Source organism: Melanerpes formicivorus, unplaced genomic scaffold (genome assembly GCF_026170545.1).
Source record: "Melanerpes formicivorus ecotype bairdi unplaced genomic scaffold, bMelFor1.0.p_v2 SCAF_27, whole genome shotgun sequence".
Lineage (NCBI taxonomy): Eukaryota > Metazoa > Chordata > Aves > Piciformes > Picidae > Melanerpes > Melanerpes formicivorus.
In genome coordinates this window covers 3,118,786-3,138,376 of record NW_027142379.1, presented here as the reverse complement: position 1 = coordinate 3,138,376, position 19,591 = coordinate 3,118,786, and the positions used below count along the sequence as shown (strand labels likewise).

The window sequence follows — 19,591 nt, the reverse complement described above, 5'->3', positions numbered from 1 at the left end:
TCCTTGTTCCTTTGCTTTGATGGAAGCTTCATGAGCAATGGGTGTGTTGTTTTCTTTTCATGGATTTCGGCTCTTTTTTTCCAGGAATTATCAAATTGCTAATGCATTAGAACAGATTTATTTATTTTTAAAGCTTCTTGTTTATAAAAATACTGGTGCCAGCAAACTTTTTTTAACCTGTTACCTGCTTAGAAGCAGAAGTTAACTGTTAGCTCCTTTGTTAGCTCTGTTGAGAAAGAAGTGGCAACTTTGACAAGTTCTACTCACTAATTGTTAAACTAATCATGCAGCTTCTTATTAAAGCAGTTTGCAAGGAGTCACAAAAGAAACTCTTACACCACCATCTGTGACATAATTTTTCATGTATGTCACCACCTCCTCAGGTTAATGGAAGAGACTCCTGACATAAACATGCCTTCATTTGATGCCTTTATATATGGCTGAGCTATTCTTTTCCCTTTGGTGACACAGCTGAGTACCTTGGCAGCAGTTGAGTATCTATTTTACATCACTGTTAGGGTAGATACATAAAAACATGTGCCTCTTAGTAACAGATATCATCAAGACCATGTAAGTCTTAATGTATTAATTTAAGGCTAAAGACATTGCCAGTGATGATTTGTCAGTGGCTCATGAGGAAACTCAAAGATTCTGTTAATTTGGAAGGGGTTTGTTTACTTTATTGTAGACTTCAGCTGAGACCAGAGTGGGGACATGGGAGAGGACAGGTGCATCCATTATGATGGGACAAATGCAGACTCATATTTTATTTCTTCCAATTTTTTGAAGTAATCCTTCTACTGCCCTTTGAGGTTAATTCCAATTCACTCTGCTATGGTTACTATCAGTAAACAACTTATGTTCTCTCTCATAGAGTTTGTTGATTTATGTCTGACAGCACCAGGCCATAACTGGAGCAGTTTCTTAAATTACTAGATTGTTTCTTCAAAGGGTTTGGAACTTCCTTGCTGTTTCTTTTCTGAGCTGTAAGAATGTAATTGCACTGGTTAAGTTTACACTACTGCTATAAATAGGGAGTGGATTATAGGTGAAGAGCCAGGAATGCCTGCATTGAAGTCCATTGTTACCATTGTCTCAACAGCCTTGAGCAATTCACATGTTCTTCAATTCTCTTATTTTCTTCTATTTGATAATGGTGTCTGTCCACCCCATGGTGTAGAGGTCAGGAATAACCAGCTAGTATCTTATTAAATAGTGCTATATATATTTCATATATAATTTTATTCATCCCAAACTGTAAAATTTTATGGCATTTGAGTTGTTTTTCTGCTGAAATATATATTTAACTGGCTGATAATTACTTCATTTGACCTCTGCTGGCCAGACTGATCTCCTTTAACTGTACCATATCTTCTCTATTGAAATAGAGACCCTGTCAGGGAGAGCATGCAGTGTGTTGGCATATAGGGATTGTGTGCCATTGCCCTCTGTTGGACAGCACTAGGCTTAGTTTAAGTATTTATCTTGGTTTGGGCCTGGGGGTTGAACACTGGAAGACTACACTAAACATTTCTTCAGTAGCTGTGCTCTTCAGCACCTTCCACTTCCTCAGCCATTAGCAAAGATGAGATCTTACTGGTAACAGAGGTTTGCAAATAACTTTAGATTCCATTGTTCATGGATATTGACTTAGCAATTCAGCAAGCCTGAATTTTGTCTATTTTTTTCACCTAAGGGAAGAAAAGCTTCCAACACCTACAGCCTAGTCCAACAAAACAGAACTCAAGGTTTGGAAAAATATATATTCTCTAGGTAAGTTTGAAGTATTTAGTGACAAAACTACCATCTTTTAGCAGAAAACAAATGAAATTCACTAGCCAGTACAATTATTACAGCTAAGTAGAGGACTGCATAGTCTCTTCACATTGCTGGGTGTCCAAAACATGCTAGTCTGCTTAGCTTCTTCATAACAGAGAATCAAAAATAAATATTCTCTATTTTTTTTACTTCTGTGATATGCCAGTAGGACTTGGTCAAGGCCTGAAGTCTCCAGTAGCAGAAAGATATTGTGGAATGGCAAGTCTGTTCAGAGTACTGCTTAGCACTACTGCCTACTAACTTGTCTTAGCGCTGTTTTCTTGTACTCCCCAGCTGTCTTTCTGTCTAGGCTAGGCACTGGGTGACAGGAACCAGGGTCAAGTGTTTCAAAGATTGCACCAGTACCTAAAATACAGAGAGAAAACAGGAGCATGGAAACCTACCATGTCCTACAGCCTAATCTAACAGTATCTTTCTGCTTCACTGTTAACACATGATTCCTTGGACTTTATTCCTGCTCACTCTGGCTATCTCATGTCTTCTATGGTCTGTGAAGAGTCTGTGTATGTGTAGGTGAGTGCTCCTTAAAATGATCTGCTTTTTCAGGAGCTCTATATGCTTTGTCAAAAATTATAATTATAATGCATCTTATTCACACTCTAGGGTCTGAAAGGGAGATCATGAATAACAGAAAAACATTAAGTAGGGGAAAATAATCAATATCAAAATAAGACAGAGTAAAATTAATATCTGGGGAAAGGGGACAACGTGCCTTTGAAACGCCCTCAATTCTCATAGCAGTTGTGAACTTCATCCTAAAGCATTTTGTGTTCTCTGCTTTCTGGTACAGTTTGTGGCAGAGCATTCAAAGGAGTTGAAACTATTACAAAGGTCACAAGAAAGAATGAAGCTACTATTGCTACTCCCTGAATGTGTCCGTCTAAACATCTACCAGCTGCCATCCCAACCTGTATTTATACTGCTATTCATCTGAGGTTAAATACAGAGGACTCACCTCTAACTCCAGTAATGCCCATCCAAAACACAGTGCTCTGTATCTAATTCTGCCAGGGTAAATAACAGCTCATTAAAACACAGGAAGGGATGACTAATGAACTGTTCCTTTGGGAAACCTCCATGTCAATTTTGGAAAAGTATCTTCCTAAAGTTCAAGGTCTTTATGGCTACTGAAATAACAACAATCATCTCTTCATTACCCTTCAGTGGATGATCTGATTTGTTGATGAACTGTGTCAGAAGTACAGAACTATCCAGTCTGACCTCTGCAAACTAGATGAGTTTGGAGTGGCATAAGCATATATCTGGGGTTCTGTGACTTAGTTTCTCATACCAGATCAAGTCTGGATGAGGAGCAAATTCAAGTGTGGCACTGCATTAACTGGGTTATATGGCTTCTGAGACTGAGCTTTGCATATCCAGGCAGCATGGTTCAGAGCTATTAAGTCCTCTCAGAATTCATTGTACCGTGTTATCACAGAACCACAGAATTGTTAGGGTTGGAAGGGACCTCAAAGATCATCCAGTTCAAACCCCCCTGCCCTGGGCAGGGACACTTCACACTAGATCAGGTTGTTATGTACTAATAACATTAAAAACACCTTAGGTCCAGACACAGAGGCATTTCTACACTGATCTTTGTATTTTTTGTACTGCCACATAGAAAATTCCATGGAGTTTTAAACTGCCAGAGGAAGCAAAGAATGGAAGAGAACCCCAGAGAAATAGTGGAGAATAATATCAAACTGTCACATAACACCATAAAATTATGTGAGTCCATGGTGGGGAGTTTCTTGGGACCTAGAAAAGTTATCTATTTGTTTCTTGTCTTCTGATAAAAAAAGGCTTCTATTTAAGCTCAGAGTTCCAAAATACAAACAACTTAGTAGGCAAGAGAATCACATTTAGCTGTAAATATTACCTGTTTTGAACAGACCTGAAAATCGAAGTAGCTGGTGAGCACCTGATTAAAAATATTTTGTGCTGTATATGCTTATAAGCTTTTCTGATAGGAAAAAATTATTAGTTGAGCATATACTCACTTTATGTCGACTCTTATTTTCCAGAAATAGTAATTTTCTGAGATTAAACTCCTATGCACCCATTAATAAAAGGAGGTGAATTAAAAGTAGGATGGTTTAGCAAATTGTAATAATACTGAAAATTGGCAATTGTTTTATAACTGCCATAGTCCTGTGAGGCCATCAATGCTGAGCAAAGATACCAGTGTACCTGAAATTCTGATTCGGAGTGCTGTAAAGAAACTTGTTTTCGGATTTTGCCTTGGGCAAATCCTGCTTGTCTACAAACTACTGAAAATTATTGTTTACAACATACAGAATTATTTTCCCACCCATTAGCATATCCTTAGGTTTCTCCATTACCCTTCTTTCTCCAGGAAAACAAACAAACCAACCCAACAAAAACCTCCACAAACCAACCAACCAAAACTTCAAGGAACTTAGGTGTGCATGCACACAAACACTCCTGAGGGCATTTTGGTTTGAATATAAAATACTTGAGTCCTTTTCTCTTGTTTTTTTCTTTTTGGACTGAAAATGTGTCAACAACCAGCAAACATTTTACAGCTTATTGAGGCTGTTTCTGACTCAGCAGCAACACAAAACTTCTCTTTGAAATCCACTAATTCATCCAGTGAATAATGGAGAAGCACCCACCAATGTCCAATTTGGGGCAAACTGAATACTGGCCTGGAAGCATCCACCTTTCTTTCTGAACTTAAAATTATTCATTACGCCAAAAATTCATTCCACTACACTCACAATTAGTAATCAGGTAGTTTGCCACACTGTAGTCATTTTAAAATGCTCTTTAAGTGTGGATGAATACACCAGAAAATCTAGGGTGTTTCAAGAAACCCAAAGTACATTCCCTGGAGGGTGAATCATCACACAAAACCCATGACTGCCTGGAAGTGAGATTTTCAAGCTATTGGAAATAACTGAAGTCAAGGGAGTTATGGTAAACTGTGAATCTGGCTTATGCTTACTTTCTTTAGGATGTATTTAAGACTTTACCAAAGAAGAATAAAAATGCAGCCATGAAAAGGAATTACACTGAATCTCCTAATCTTGTAAACCCTTCTTGGAGCAAAGCTATTCAAATGCTATTGTCAAGCTTTATCAGTTCCCCAAGTTTTACATGCATCAGTCATTTTCTTTGTATTGGGAGCAAATTCCTGCTTGCTTTACAAATGCAAAAGCTGCTTTGTCATTCATTTCACATAAGTAGTGAAAGATTGATCAGGCTTTTCATGGATAGCTTGTACGTGCTATCTTTATGTCCTTAAAGGCTATTGACCCAAACGGCCTCAGTAGTGTAAAGACTGAGTTCACAATTCATTCTCAATATTTATTTATTCTTTAGATAATATGTTTCAATTAAGAATGAACAGCAAGAGAATACAGCAACACAGGACCAACCTACAGGAACTAAACAGAGGTTTAGATGCACAAAAGGTATACAAGGCTTTATAGTAAGTAGATGTTAGTTGCAACTTTTCACAGTGGGGATAACAATGTTTGAACAATAAAAACTGCTCTGACCATATTCTTTTACCTGGGTGGATTGTGCTTCACTGCATTTCTTTCCTCTGCTTAGTCAGTATTAAACCAAAATTCTACTGAATTTGAGAAGTTGACATTTGACCTGCTGTTGATTTAAGCTTCTAGAAGCTCATATCAGCACGAGGTCACCGTCAGGCAAAGTCAGTGAATCTAAAAATGGTGCAGAAAAAAAAAGATTAGGCTTTACTTGGGTTCAGATTATTTAAACAAACAGACAAGAATGTAGGGAAAACAAAATCGTGTTTCTCATCTGCTTGGTCAAATCACTTTATTAAGTGATACAATTTACATCTCTGGCATGCACTCTCAAATAAAGTGTCCTTTGCAGTGAGCAAAAAGTCTTTAGATGTGAAAAGCCTTTTATAAAGAGAATACAGTTTTTTGCTACTAGGCAGAAACACAATGTGAGTAGATATTTGGATGTATTAAAGCAAACCAAAAGGAAAACAAATTATGAACAAGAATTGTGAATATCGGCATCTAACATGACTAAAGAAACTAAATTTTCAGTCATATTGTGTATTCAAATACTCTGTATATCAGCAGAGACACCTCTGAGGGTGAACACATAAACAGCATAGCTACAATACCAGGAGATTTTTTTCTTCATATTTACTGAGCATATCTGTGCATTCAAAAAGAAATGTAAGAAATACTTGCATTAATATATTCAGAACTCACACACAATAGTCACAACTCTATGACAGAAACATGTCCTGCTAGTGGAGAAACGGGGTGAAGAACAGAAAGTGAATAATGCTGTGTGGTTCTTGCTGAAACTGTGCCAAAGGCATTGGTGTTTTGTTTAGTAGTGGGGGCCTGCTGCTTCTATTGAACTCAGTGCACAGTCTCAATCTGATTTTAGCCTGATTTCCTTTGTGATCAAAGCTGTACTCTGTCTGCATGCCTCTTTGTGTCTGTCCTCCCATAAGAACTTTGAAAATGTTCATTTGTTTAATTTCTATGTGTCAGTGGAATAGATCTCAAAGACAAACCATTGCCCACAGACTTTGTAAAAATAGACTGCTGGGTGGAGGGCAGATACACTTACCAGTGTTGCTATTGAGGGAAATGCTGCAGTGTGAACTCATTCCTTATTAAACAGGAGAGAATCCATATGGGAAAGAGGGCTAGTAAATCCTCAGCAGGAGGAACAAAATATCTGGAGGAGATCATGTTAAACATCCAAGTTAACCTATGATGGGATACAAAGCCACATGAAACTCAACAATGGTCATTTTCTTGTTCACAGAAGTATTTAATGATTAGTTTCTTGTAAATGGAAGAAAATCCTAAGGCTTTGTTTCTCTTGGGACACTGGCAGAAGGGCAATGATTATGTCTGAAACTCTTGATTCTGCCCTTCTTACATGTTGGTTGCATGTTTGAAGGGAAGGAGTTAAGAGATTGATCCTAGAGTATGCTTTGCTGTATTGCTCTGTGTTATCACAGCATTAAATCCTTCTTCATTTCATTTTGTATCATATTTTTTTTTTCTAATATAAAAATGTAAAAATATTGTTAGCAATTTTTGGTTAGAATGAAGCAACATTCCCTTCTGGTATCTGTACAGCCTTAGAATTCACAGCATGAGTTTCGATGAGAATTCAGAACTTAGTGATCTGATTTTGAGAGTAAAACAATTATGTTGGGTCAAAAGATGCCTTAATGCAAACACATTTGTCTGTTTTCCTGTTTAACAAAGTGAAGGATAAAGTTCAAAACAGAGACCTGAAGTTGACTTGGATACAGGGAATCATTTTATTATGGTAATATGGACCACAGTTCAGCAAAGTACGTAAGCATGGTGTCCGTTTCAGGCCTTCTGTGGTACACATGCACCAGGATTTCTGGAGGAGTTAAGGCACTGGTGACTTTGAGTTATGAATTCCACTGAATTTCATTTTGAATTATGATTTCATTGAAATTAAGTGAAAACTTGACATATATTTCCAGGGAGATAGGTCAGGATCCAAAGACAAGCACTTAAGACTAATGAGACTACCACAGCCCTATGGTTTTGGTGGGAATGTCCCCAGCCGTGATGAAAAGGAGACATTATGGGACTCTGCAGAGGAAAAGGTATTTTTGCCTGTGTGGCAGGCAAATTTACTCCAATTATATGCATGTGTGGCTCTGAGGTGCAAAGCTCATTTTCAGGCATATCCTGGCTGCCTTGTTCATGTCATTTTTCTAAATAATCTTTTCTCTGTAATTTCATATTTTGTGAAATTGGTTTGTAAGGTGCTGCAGCAATATGATCCCAGTTTAAAGGTTTACAGTTCCCATGTCTTCATTTCCTGCTTGGTCAATAGGATCACTCGATTTCAGGGAGGCTTCTGTTTGACTAGAGAATTATTGCCAACTTAAACTCATTAGGGGTATATTTTTCATCTAATTATTTATTCTCATGGCAAGTTCTAGCTCAGCTGACCTTGGGTTTAATTTTCCTCTTTCCTTTATACCAATTATATTTTATAATTGCTTTAATGGAAATGTCCTTGCAGAGGGAAATGTTTTGTAGTATATTCTTTCTTAATGCATACATGCTTTAGTTCTTTCTAATCTAATAATTTTACTCACAGTAGACAACCTTACTGAAACTAAGCACAGTTCACAATGCTTCTGCAGTGATTTTAGTTGTCTCTGCATAACAGATCTTTGATGAATGCTCCATAAAATGAGGATGCAGAGTACTTTGTAAAACTTGGGATTTTCATTTAATGCTTTAACAACATCTAAACTACCCAATAAGCTTGGAATACATAATTTTTTTAGCCACATATTTATATTGTTTAAATAAGCTGTAAATGCAAGATATGTATCACCAGCTAAAATTATTTCCCATCTCTTCAGATCCCTCAAGACAGTTTATTTGTAACAACTGCCCAAAGATTGCTACTCGTACTAGACTCATACCAGGTAACACATGTCATAAACCCTCTGTCACATACCAACATCTACATAGAACAGGTATTGTTCTTGAAAAACAACTTAGCTTTGTCTTCCCAACTGAGAATGCAACACTCTACTTTGAGCTACCTAGATACTAAGAGTAACTGCCCAGCCAGTCAGATTACCACACTGCAGCAGTAAATGCTCAGCAAGTAGTGCACTTCACAGAGAAATGAAGGCCGTTCAGCCTCAGGCTTGTTTGATAGTTTATTACAAAATTAACTTGCATTCCAGTTTAAATATACTCTAGATACTTCCTTCATCCTTTTTGTTGCCAAGTATCAAGGTACTGATCACTGTTAATAACACCATTCTTCCTGTTGTGTTGAGATTATTTGATTAATCGTAATGTATAAAACATCATCAAAACTGTCTTGAAATCCATCTGGGATGGATGACTGCTTAGATGGTGTGCATCTAGCACGTTCTAGAGAATCAGGTACCATGCCCACAGACATGCTCTAACTTTTGCCACAGTACTTTCTTAGCTCATTTTTGAAATGCAGTAAAAAACATATGGCAAATAAGCTAGTGCTTCCAACTATTCCACTTCCACTGGAACTTTCCCAAGTCTGGTTATATTTAGTACCTTGGAACTCAGATGTCAAACGCCCACAAAACCAACAAGAGCCTGTAAAATACTTCTTGCTTTAAATGCCCTTATTTTACCTTTTTTTTTTTACTGTTTTTTTTCCACATTAACTTAACTGCAAACACTTGTACTGTCTCCATCTACATCCTTTCTAGGTTTTTGTATTGAGCATTACTTGCCCCACTTTCATCCCACCCCTCACCCCAAGAATGAGTAGTTTTGACTTTTGACAAACAGAACAATCTTAGGTTAGGTGTAAAACTGAGTCTATTCTAGAGGCTGCGAGCCCTGCAGTCATGTGATAACTTCTCCATTCAATTTTGCCTCCTCATCTCTTTAGCTTAGAGATCATCAGGCCAGAAAGAAACTTTCCTTCTTCAACTCAAATCCAAGGATTTTAGAGTTGGAAGAAGGGAAAATGCACCAGGCCCCTCAGCTGCTCATGTTGGACGCCTCCATCCCCTTGGCTGTGGATTGTAGTTTGAATCAGCTGTTGACAAGCAATAGTCAGACCTGGAATCCATTAACATTATATCAGGATCTGTTCTGGACTGTTGAGTGGAATAAGCATACTGTAGCTGAGAGCCAGCCTGCGTGGTGGCACTCGGGGCAGACAGAGAGCTTTTGCGGGGTGATACAATACCCGCTTGCTTCCCTCCTAACAAAGCTAGACTAGGACTTGGGGCTGGAGGCTCATAAGAAACTTTTTGTTTCCATTCATCTGGTGGCTCAGGAAGTGTTTTCCTACGAGCAGCTGATACTACATTAGCAGCAATGGATTCCTGCATACTTTGGGGCCCAAAAGCTTCATCCACTAGGCCGAGAGGGGATCTTGCTGCTGCTTCCCAGGGAGTCAGTCTCTTGCCAGGCTTATCGGCCACTGTGTCAGGCTTGCTGAAGTAATCAGGGGCAGGCTGAAATATAAGAGGAGAAGTAGGAGACGTGGCTCGAGAAATGAATGAAGGTGGTCCCCCAGGAAGTGATAATGAGCGTCCACTGCTTCTTCCCTAGGAAAACAAAATACCAAATACAGTTAAAATGATCAGTCAACAAAGAATGTAGTCCATTCTCTTCACTTTCAAACTGGAACAACAGACCCTGAAACCATGTGACGTGCTGGCAATCTCTTTGCATGTCTGTGGGTACTTTTTAATACTATAATTTAGTGGAAAAAGAGGAGGTATTAAAGAGGAGGCAGAGAAAGAAACAGGAACAAATACAGAGCAAACTGAATTTTTGAGGAAAGTAAACAGATTAAAGACAGGCTTTTATTGAAAAGGTACAATTATGTTAGGAACTGTGTAGCTTTTCCTCTGCTCAGCTAGTGTGCCTTGTTCTGAAAAGACAAAACCATTCTTAATAATGAAAAAGGAAGTCATCTTGTGAGTTCTGTGTGTGTTTATAAGATTCTTTCAAACATGCAAGCACAGCCTAATTTATTTGATAACAGACCTTAAGACATCTGTCTGAGAACACAGCATTGGCATTTCTTACTCTAATAATTTTGGACTTATGCTGGTTTTCACCTTTTGGGGCACAAAAATGAACAAAAAGTATTTAAAGACATTAATGCAATCATTCACTTAATACCCTTACATGATGCTACTTAACCTGGCTTCTTTAAAAGGCAATGCCCTCAAAATTTCAGTACATTCCGACCCATTTATAGGAGCAATCCATTCATATTTGGCAAATCCTAATCTTCTTAGTAATGCAGCACTTCGAAACAAAAACTGTGTTCATGAGAAGGTTCTGCTGCAACAGTCATTTGGCAGCATATAAAACAGGTACAGCCTTTTCCCTAAGCCAGAGACAGTCTCTGTGTGGCACAGACAAATGACATTCTTCTCTCCAAGTAGTCTCTATGCATGTGGTTCCTAAACTCTTTGATTTCCATCCATTGATTCATATCCTGAGGTATAAGTGCTGTTAATTCTGAAACTGGTGTGAAATTCCAGGCTTTTTCACCAGAGGCTTTGCTAGAATTTAATTCTAACAGCATTGGCCCGTGTTACTCTTCTTAATTAGCTTCCAAAACTTAAAATACTGTAAGCATGATCAAGATACCAGCCAATACATATCTGATCATATAAGGCAGAGCTGTTCTAGCAAAGAGACATATAGAAATGTTGTGAAGGCTTTTCTGTCACAGGATCTTGATGCATTTAAGAAACAGCAAAGATCTCTGCTTCACACAGCCTTTTAAGCTCTTTTTTAATATCAGCCTTGGATATGAGAGATGGAAACTACTGATTGCATTATTTTCAGGCAGTTTGGTGGTTCTTGGTCTGACTCTTCTAAAAATAGCATACTGACATGCGGAGATTATGTAATGAGAGTTTTTGACAACTTTATAACAGGACTATTCTTTGAAATCAGAAATTCAGCATGTAAGAATTGTTATAGGAAAAGCAAAATCTCAAATATTGATAATCTGGAGAATGTGATAGTATCTTTTGAATTGGCCCTTGTCAAAGGGAGATGCAGTTATTTTGAATTACATTCTTCCTAAAATTCATAGTGGTTGTCATTATCATGATGTACTTTCCTATAAGCTCAGAGAGAAGGAAACAAACATTTATATTATTTTTATTTCCAATAAATCTAGGAAATTGAAGACTGGTTTTGGATTGAAACAATTCCAGTACATTTTGTAAAGTGGCTGCAAGTTGAAACAGTTATTAACCCTTTGGATTAAGGGGAATATATTTCTAATTTTCATGTCAATTCACAGATAATTGTTGGATTTCTTTCATCACCCATGGAAGAAATGAAGTGAATGCATCAGTATTGTACAGTATGCAGTCGTGCTTCAGTGTTTACCTGAAGGAGGACAAATTTTGTCTGTAAACCTGCTGACTGCTAAGACTGTTGTGGCAGTACCTGTCAAAATAAAAGCAATCCAACAGTACACTACACAGCAGCTTTTTGTATATAACATAGCAACTTACTTTTGCAATAGTTTATTGAGATAAAAGCCGTTATCTCCTCCAATTTTGTTCTGAAATTGATTCAGAATATATAATATCACACATTTCTTTGATACTCCATGGTAAATAGGTTTTAAGCACTTGCAGAAAAGTTTTTGCTAAAATGATTTTGCTCAAATACAAGTGTATCTCAAATTCAGGAACTGAGAGATGACAAATATTGCCTTGGTTTTGTGGCAGCTTATTTTTATTGGGGGTAGTGGTTTTCCCAGGCTGAAAAGTCTAGGTCTGAACATTTCTAAATTCAAATCAGATCTCTGGTTGTTATTCATATACTGATTTCTGTCACTACTTTGATGCTCAGCACCTTTAAAACTAAGAAACATAATATTTGGAATTCAGGCAACAGTCACTAGAATTCGTCATTCATTTACTGGACTACAGCAGTCAGGTATTGTGATTCTTTATGTTATTTTCTCTTCATATTTAATTCTTAGAGATATGTCTTTTGACAAGATGTGAAAATAGTAGTAGAAAGAATGCACAAACTTCAGCTCATAAAGGAGACAGTAGGAAATACAAAGTGCAAGTAACGTTGGTGAGACACTGGAACCTGCCCAGGGAGATTGTGATTGTCCCCTCTGTGAAGGTGTTCATGGCGGGGTTGGAGGGGCCTTGAGCAACCTGGTCTAGTGCGAGGTGGGAGGTGTCCCTGCCCATGGCAGGGTGTTTGAAACTATATGATCTTTAAGGTCCCTTCTAATCCAAACCATTCTATGGTTCTATGAAATAGAGAAAAATTGTTCTATTCTCCCTCTCCCTTAAGCTACAAGAAAATCATAAAGTGAGGAGTAAAGATTTGCCATTTTTCTTCCAGAAATCAAAGGAGAAGGGAAAGAAGAACGGTATGCTGCCAGTATTATTACATTATCCTGTATTATGTTACTGTAATCTTGTTGTAAAACAGCCATTATAATGATGTACCAGCACTTGAAGTACACTGCAGAACAAACCAGAACACTGCAGAGTGATTAACTTGTTTGTCATTGCCTTGTATGAACATATTCGGAGGGAAAAGTCTTTTCTACAATACTTACTGAAGGGAAAATCACAGTATCACAGTATCACAGTATCACAGTATCACTTAGGTTGGAAAGGACCTCGAGGATCATCGAGTCCAACCTATCAACACAGACCCCATGACTAGACCATGGCACCAAGTGCCACGTCCAATCTCCCCTTGAACGCCTCCAGGGTCGATGACTCAACCACCTCCCTGGGCAACCCGTTCCAATGCCGAATGACTCGCTTGGTGAAGAACTTCCTCCTCACCTCGAGTCTGAACCTCCCTGGCGCAGCTTGAGACTGTGTCCCCTTGTTCTGGTGCTGGTTGCCTGGGAGAAGAGGCCAACCCCCTCCTGGCTACAACCACCCTTCAGGTAGTTGTAGAGGGCAATGAGGTCACCCCTGAGCCTCCTCTTCTCCAGGCTAAACAATCCCAGCTCCCTCAGCCTCTCCTCATAGGGCTTGTGTTCAAGGCCTCTCACCAGCCTTGTTGCCCTTCTCTGGAGACGCTCAAGTGTTTCGATGTCCTTCTTAAATGAGTTTTAGATGACAAGAACAGGAAAGACAGTTCAAACCTGTCCACTGCAATCAAAATGCGTGTGTGGAAAGGAAAGAGAAGGGTGCAGCCAGCCCTGGCATAAACTAATTCCTCAGCTCAGTTTGCCCTTCTGTAAATGAAAGAAAAGCAGTGCTTTCCATGAGCATTTAATCTTTAACTGTACATTGTTTTCAAGGCACAATACAGCTGTGCCTGCTAAAAGCACATGGCTGAGACTTTTTCAGTCACAGGCATCATAGCATTCCTTGGAATAGTTAATTTCTTCTAAGGAAGAACATTTGCTGCCACCTCCTGGACTTTCTATTGCACAGTTTAGAGGAAGATCAGCTACAAAATCTCATAAACGAACATTTGAAAAACAAGTGCAAAGTTGATCCTAAGTTCTGGCCTTGCTGTTCTGTATGAGCAGTGAAAGGGTTTTAAGTTGATATAAAGTAAAGGGTAATTATTAATTTTTTAAATAAAATAATAAAAGATAAATATTAACCATATTGTAATATTTTGAAGGGGAAGGCACAATTGTTGCTGAACATATCCAAACAAAAAGATAAATTGCACAGTTCCTTATATATTTTTGTATAAAGACTTTCTAACTGAAATTTTCAGTCTTAGCTGTTTGGTTTCTTTCTTATTCACTTCATCCCAAATGATGCAACCATTTCAGATTTATCTCAACCAAATGAATCTGTATAGTTAACTATATCAAAGAGTGAAAGTAAGGAAAATATTTATCAATGACAAACATTTCTAGTATCTTTTCCATAGAAAAGTGGTACCACTGCATACTTCAGAACTGGCTTGAGACTGGTCTTTGTATCCAAAGTTTCTCATATTTCCATGGAAACTTGCCTATAGAGATTGAAACTGGGAGCTTTATATAGGCTCTATAGGAGAATTTTTCTGTTTATAGCTAGTTGCTGAGAACTCTATTAGCAGCAGTAACATCCTGTCAGGCTGGAGGATTTATTTTTTTTTCATATTACAGGCCTAAGCTGCTGTAGGCTGTGATGTCTTTGGGCACTAGGCCTAGCACCTAATGGTCAAGGTTTCTGAGCTTCAGTGAGAAACTTAAGCAGTGGAAAATTGACCTGTGTAGCTCACAATGAGGTTAGAATGAGACCAGGAAAAGAAAAAGATGAAGAAATGGGGCAAGGAAGATATATTTGGGGGAAAGAACCTGTACCTACTACTGTAACATTTTCTTCCCCACAAGGGTGGAATTTTGGGACTTCTGCCCCATCCAGTGCCATTTCAGGGATTCATTCAGGACATACTAGGATTATAAAGTGAAGGAGTATATTGTGCAAAAGGTGCTTTCACTGGCTGGATTTCATAGGTGGTCACTGAAGATTCCCTTACTAGAATTCCAGCTGGGGATATGTGGTCTTTTAGCCCTCACAGTCTGATGTTAAGGGTCACTTCCTTTGATACAGTAGCTATTTCATATGCTACTGGACTCTGAAGATGCTAAGTGTCCTGAACTGGACACCCAAAGTTACTGACTGTCCTAGCAGCTGTGCCACACACTTCTTGCATTGTTTACTCATATTGTAAAAATGAACTATAGTGTAGAAATTACTTGGATGCTAATAGAAAAAATCTATGAGGCAGTAATTCTGCATGAAGAGCACACTTTGAAGAGTGTACATTAAGAAGGGGGTGGTGCTAAGCATGAAACTGAAGCACAGAACAGTAAAGAGCTATGTGTCAGATGGACAAGTACCATTTTGCAGAAAAAAAGTAGCAGATTGCAGATGTTTTGGCCAGACAGCCACCCGGGGGGTATTGGATTAAGCTGATAGAGACAACATAAATTCCAAGTGTCGCTGTTTGCAATCCAGACAGTAGTGTTTCACATAGTTCTTTCATAATTATATTCAAATAGTGTCAGGTGTGTGCTTCAATACTGTTGCTGCTACCAGTTTCTCTACCAAAACACCTCCCTGGAAGCAATCTTACATGAGAAACATTTGTGATTTTGTACATCTGAAATGCTCACAGAAGTACAGTGCAGGTGTGAATTTACATCAGCATAGAAAGTCACATTGCTGCCTCTCTTTTTGTGTAATCTTTTGAATTTTTAATGGAATATCATCATGATGTTTATTTTTTTCTTATTTGTCACACCTCTGCACTTTCTGGCATCAGCCAAGCAAGCTGCAAGGAACTGTGTGAAAGACTTTTCTGAAGACAGAGTTCAGTTTAGTTCACAAAGGACATTCAGGTGACATGGCTAGGAGTGGCAGAAATACCTTTACATATCTTCAACTGTTACTTAACCAAAGACATTTAAACTTCAGACAGATTTTAAGGTTTTCTTGTCAGCTGTTTAGGTTCCACCTCTAAGTTACAGGCCCAATAAAGGAAAATTACCAAGACTCTAGGAAGAAGATGCCCACACTTTGTTTCTGCTCACAGTGTAAAGCTGCATAACAACAGCAACCTGTACATTGAGACTACAAGTAGCCTCCTCTCAGATCAGAGGAAAAAATCAATAGCCATTATTGATGCTTTGGGGGTGTGTGGGAGGAAAGGGTGCTTTTTTTTTCCAACTCATCCTTTAATAAATTGAAAATATTTGTCCATAGGTGGCTACTGTAAGGAAAATTTTTCTTCTAATCTAAGTGTATGGTATTCCTTGCTTTGCAATCAGTTAAAGCTCATACTGAAATCAAAGAGCATTGTGCTGCCTGTCAGCCTTTGCAATGCAACATGTGTTACAGTGATTGGGAGTGCATTTAATCTCTGTAATGTTTTTCCTTCTGTTTGTTGTGCAATTCTTAGTTAAAATCTATTGTCTCAGATACAGATGGAAACATCAAGAGAAACACGCCCTCTGTTCAAGAGTTCAGTCTTAACACCTGTTTAGAAATTGCCTGGTTACTTTCATGGCAGCTTCTCTTTAATTGCCTGTAATTATAAAGGGACTCCCTGACCTAAGATGTCTGTCTTAAAGACATTTAAAAAAAAAAAAAAAAGGATTCTTGGTGAAAACACTGTTGTTGTATTTATTATCCCACACAGGAAGCCTTTATCCAGATAGTCAAGCTGTAAGTATGGTTCAGGAAGTTATTTTCCTCATAGCTGAGTTTCCTCAGTCTAATGGAGTGTGAGTTCAGATATTATAACATGCTACCACATATGTTTGTGCAGGTTTCACACACACACAAATGAAAAGCAGTTTGTCAAGATCATTACAAACAGGAATAGATTCTTTTTCCTTTAAAAACTGCAGAGGATAACAGGAGACTTGATTAGCGTGCTATATAAAGACAAAGTCTTTGCCTGCTTTACTCAAGGAAGCAAATGTTAAAACCATGGAAATACCATCATATGGTTATTTTTAGCTGATAATGGAAGAGTTCAAGTCTGTTTCTGTAGAGATGTTTCCAAGAAAATATTTCACTGAGCTTCAGGATTTTTTCCTAATTTTAAAATAACTAGATAAAACCCCTAAAGTGCCTCCTGCGGAATGCAACCAGCCTGGAAAGCACTTGTCAAGGAGCTTATGAGTGATTCCAGCTCCTCCCTTGTGTAATCACATGCAAAGGTAACATTTCCTATAGAGTAAGAGCAGTCATTGTCATGGGTACTAGGAAGTTGTGATGCTGTGCTATGAAATTGTCAGGCTCACGTTTTCCCAAGAAATCTGCCAGCAGGGAGTCAGTCAGAGCGTCTGAATCCACATCGTTCTGAAGATCTTACCATGTTTCTTCCTTGTATAACATTTATGTTTCAGCTGAGTAGAGTCATTACAGAATATCATTATGTCAAGCCTTGTAGTTAAGAGTTGCACTTGCCATGCTGAACCGCCAAAGCAATCAGTGGAATACTGGGCATTTGAATTCAGGCAAAGTAAGTTGAATCACGTTTTGTTAAAAAGGCAAGACCAGAAGAGTGGGTCTTTTTAGAACCAATAGTTTCTTATTCTAAATCCTACAAAATTCGTAAAAATGTCCTGGAAAAAGAGAGGAGAGAGATTTTGCAGACTGTTAGTTGTGAAGAGTGCTGTTGTTTCACTGGTTATTTCCCTACCTCATGGTGTACAGAGGATTCACAGCAGAGATGCTGGAACAGCAGAGTGATGGCAGGGCTGGTCCTTTGTTGAGGTGTCCTCCTGGATACTTGATAACCAGTGCTCCTCCTACATCACTTGCTGTCAAGTTCTCTTTGTAATTGCTAATAATCTTTCAGCAGAGTTCACCTTAGTACTTCCATGGAGCTATCTAGGATAATAACACTGTTGTCTCTCGGAGCAATGATCTATTAATAGGGCCTGATTTTTTTAAAGCTCACTCTTTTTCCTGGGTATTAGCATTTTGGTATTTGCTGGGTAGTAGCATTTTGGTATTTGCTAGGTAGTATCATTTTGGTTCTTTCACAGCATCACTTTGTAATTAGTAGAGAAAAAGATCATGGCCAGTGATGCAAGGACTCTGCTATCTAAGAGCAGTCTAGGAAATTTCAACGAAAGGTTAGAAATACTCAGCCATCTCTGTGCAGAATAATTAAACCCTTCTTGCTCATTGCTTTCTTCCCCTGTACCTTCAGTATTTAATGATCCCCTGATAGGTATTTGATCCTGTGCAGTCTTTGCTTTTTTCTGAACTTTCCTTCCCACTCTTTGGCTCTCTTTAATCTTAGTACTTTTTCCTCTCAACATTCCTGCTTTGCCGCTTAGTGCTTAGTTTGGACCTCCCTATCCAAACCACTCATCAACCCCTCACCTTGTAATTTTTGGAGCCTGCTGATACCTCAAATTCCTAGTATTTTCTTACTTCAAATACAAATCTGTGTAAATTATGAATATTTGTTTTAGTGTGAACAATAACTGAAAACTGAAAGCTGTTTTCATGAAAAGGAAGTGATATGCAAACTGGTGCAGTATAATACCTCCAGTGTGTGCTATAATTAAATGTGCTAAAACCAACATAAAACACTTGAATTCCTCTTTTAATGTGAATGTATTGGAAATACTGTTATTTGGGGTAGACTAAAATTAACCATTAAATATGATTATGGGTCAAAATAACAAATGTGTCTTGGTAGACTTGTCATAATGTATTAAAATTACTCTAATAGCTTTGTCAGGAAACCATTTACAAAAGCTCACTGCCCTTTCAAAGTGAAATTTCAGATGCTGTCTCTGTACCCAAACCATTCATTTTCTTGACATTTCAGCTATGTCTGACATTATCATTAGCTTTTAATTTGGACCCAGGACAATGAACAGCTCAACTTTTCTCTAAATACCTGCTTCACAAGAGATTCCATGGTGGATAAAGCTGTTACTTTAAGTAGACTGCTCTTCTGAAATGTTAGTAAGAATTACAGACTTACCTGATTGGTAAATAGTCTTCAAGCCAAGCTGGATCCAAGCACTGTGCATGTAGAATGGTGTGTGTATACATGGAATTGGATTCCCAGTTGGACTTTGAATGGGTTCTGAGCCAAGTTAAGAGGACCAGTTCACTGGGCCTTTTGCTCTTAATTCTTATCAGTACTTTACAAAATCCTTCTGTCATGCTATAGGCCACATGAAATACTTGTATTTGTAACAGAAAAAAATCCAAACCCCAGATTTTTCAGCCCAGATATGCTTCCTTTTCTTCTGCACAAAGTCGTGAGAAGAAAGGCTAATAGATATATTTTATCTTGTTATCACAGCAGCTGACCTTTTGCTTATCACTGTAAACATGCTTATGATTTAGTAGACTTCCTAAGTGCAATTTTGGGTTGTGCTGAAAGGGAAAGAAATGGCAAAATTATTTTAAAGATGACAATTTTGTATTTCTGACTTTCAGGTGAATTTAGTTCTAGACAGATGACTCAGGAACGGAAATGTTCTGGTTTACGCCATAGCTTCTTGCTTAAAATCTCCTCATTAAGGAAATATTCTTGAGGCAGTTGGGTGAACAAGTGCAGAAGTGTGATTATCATTCACAGATGTGTTTTACAGGAGGAGACTATGAGTGAAAATGTGTAAAGAAGTATGAGATTGGATTTCTGTCTCTCTCTCTAGCAGCACTACTTATCTTTGATAGGGTTCTTTGTTCCATGTAGATTCTAGTACCTTAAACTTCTACCTAAAACAGTGTATATACCGT

General features: G+C 38.2%; 1 protein-coding gene across 2 annotated transcripts in view; it reads right to left on the bottom strand.

Moving 5' to 3' along the window:
* Window positions 1–5,166: 5,166 nt before the first annotated feature.
* SYNPO2 (synaptopodin 2) overlaps window positions 5,167–19,591 on the bottom strand; it is a 74,426-nt gene continuing 60,001 nt past the window's right edge. Inside the window, exon 5 of one of the 2 annotated variants that reach the window (XM_068153926.1) lies at window positions 5,167–9,937. In XM_068153926.1, the coding sequence (XP_068010027.1) occupies window positions 9,371–9,937 (567 nt within the window). In that variant the 3' untranslated portion in view covers window positions 5,167–9,370. Of the gene's footprint in view, window positions 9,938–15,148; window positions 17,443–19,591 lie in introns of those variants that run through there. The other variant, XM_068153928.1, reaches the window with a different exon arrangement.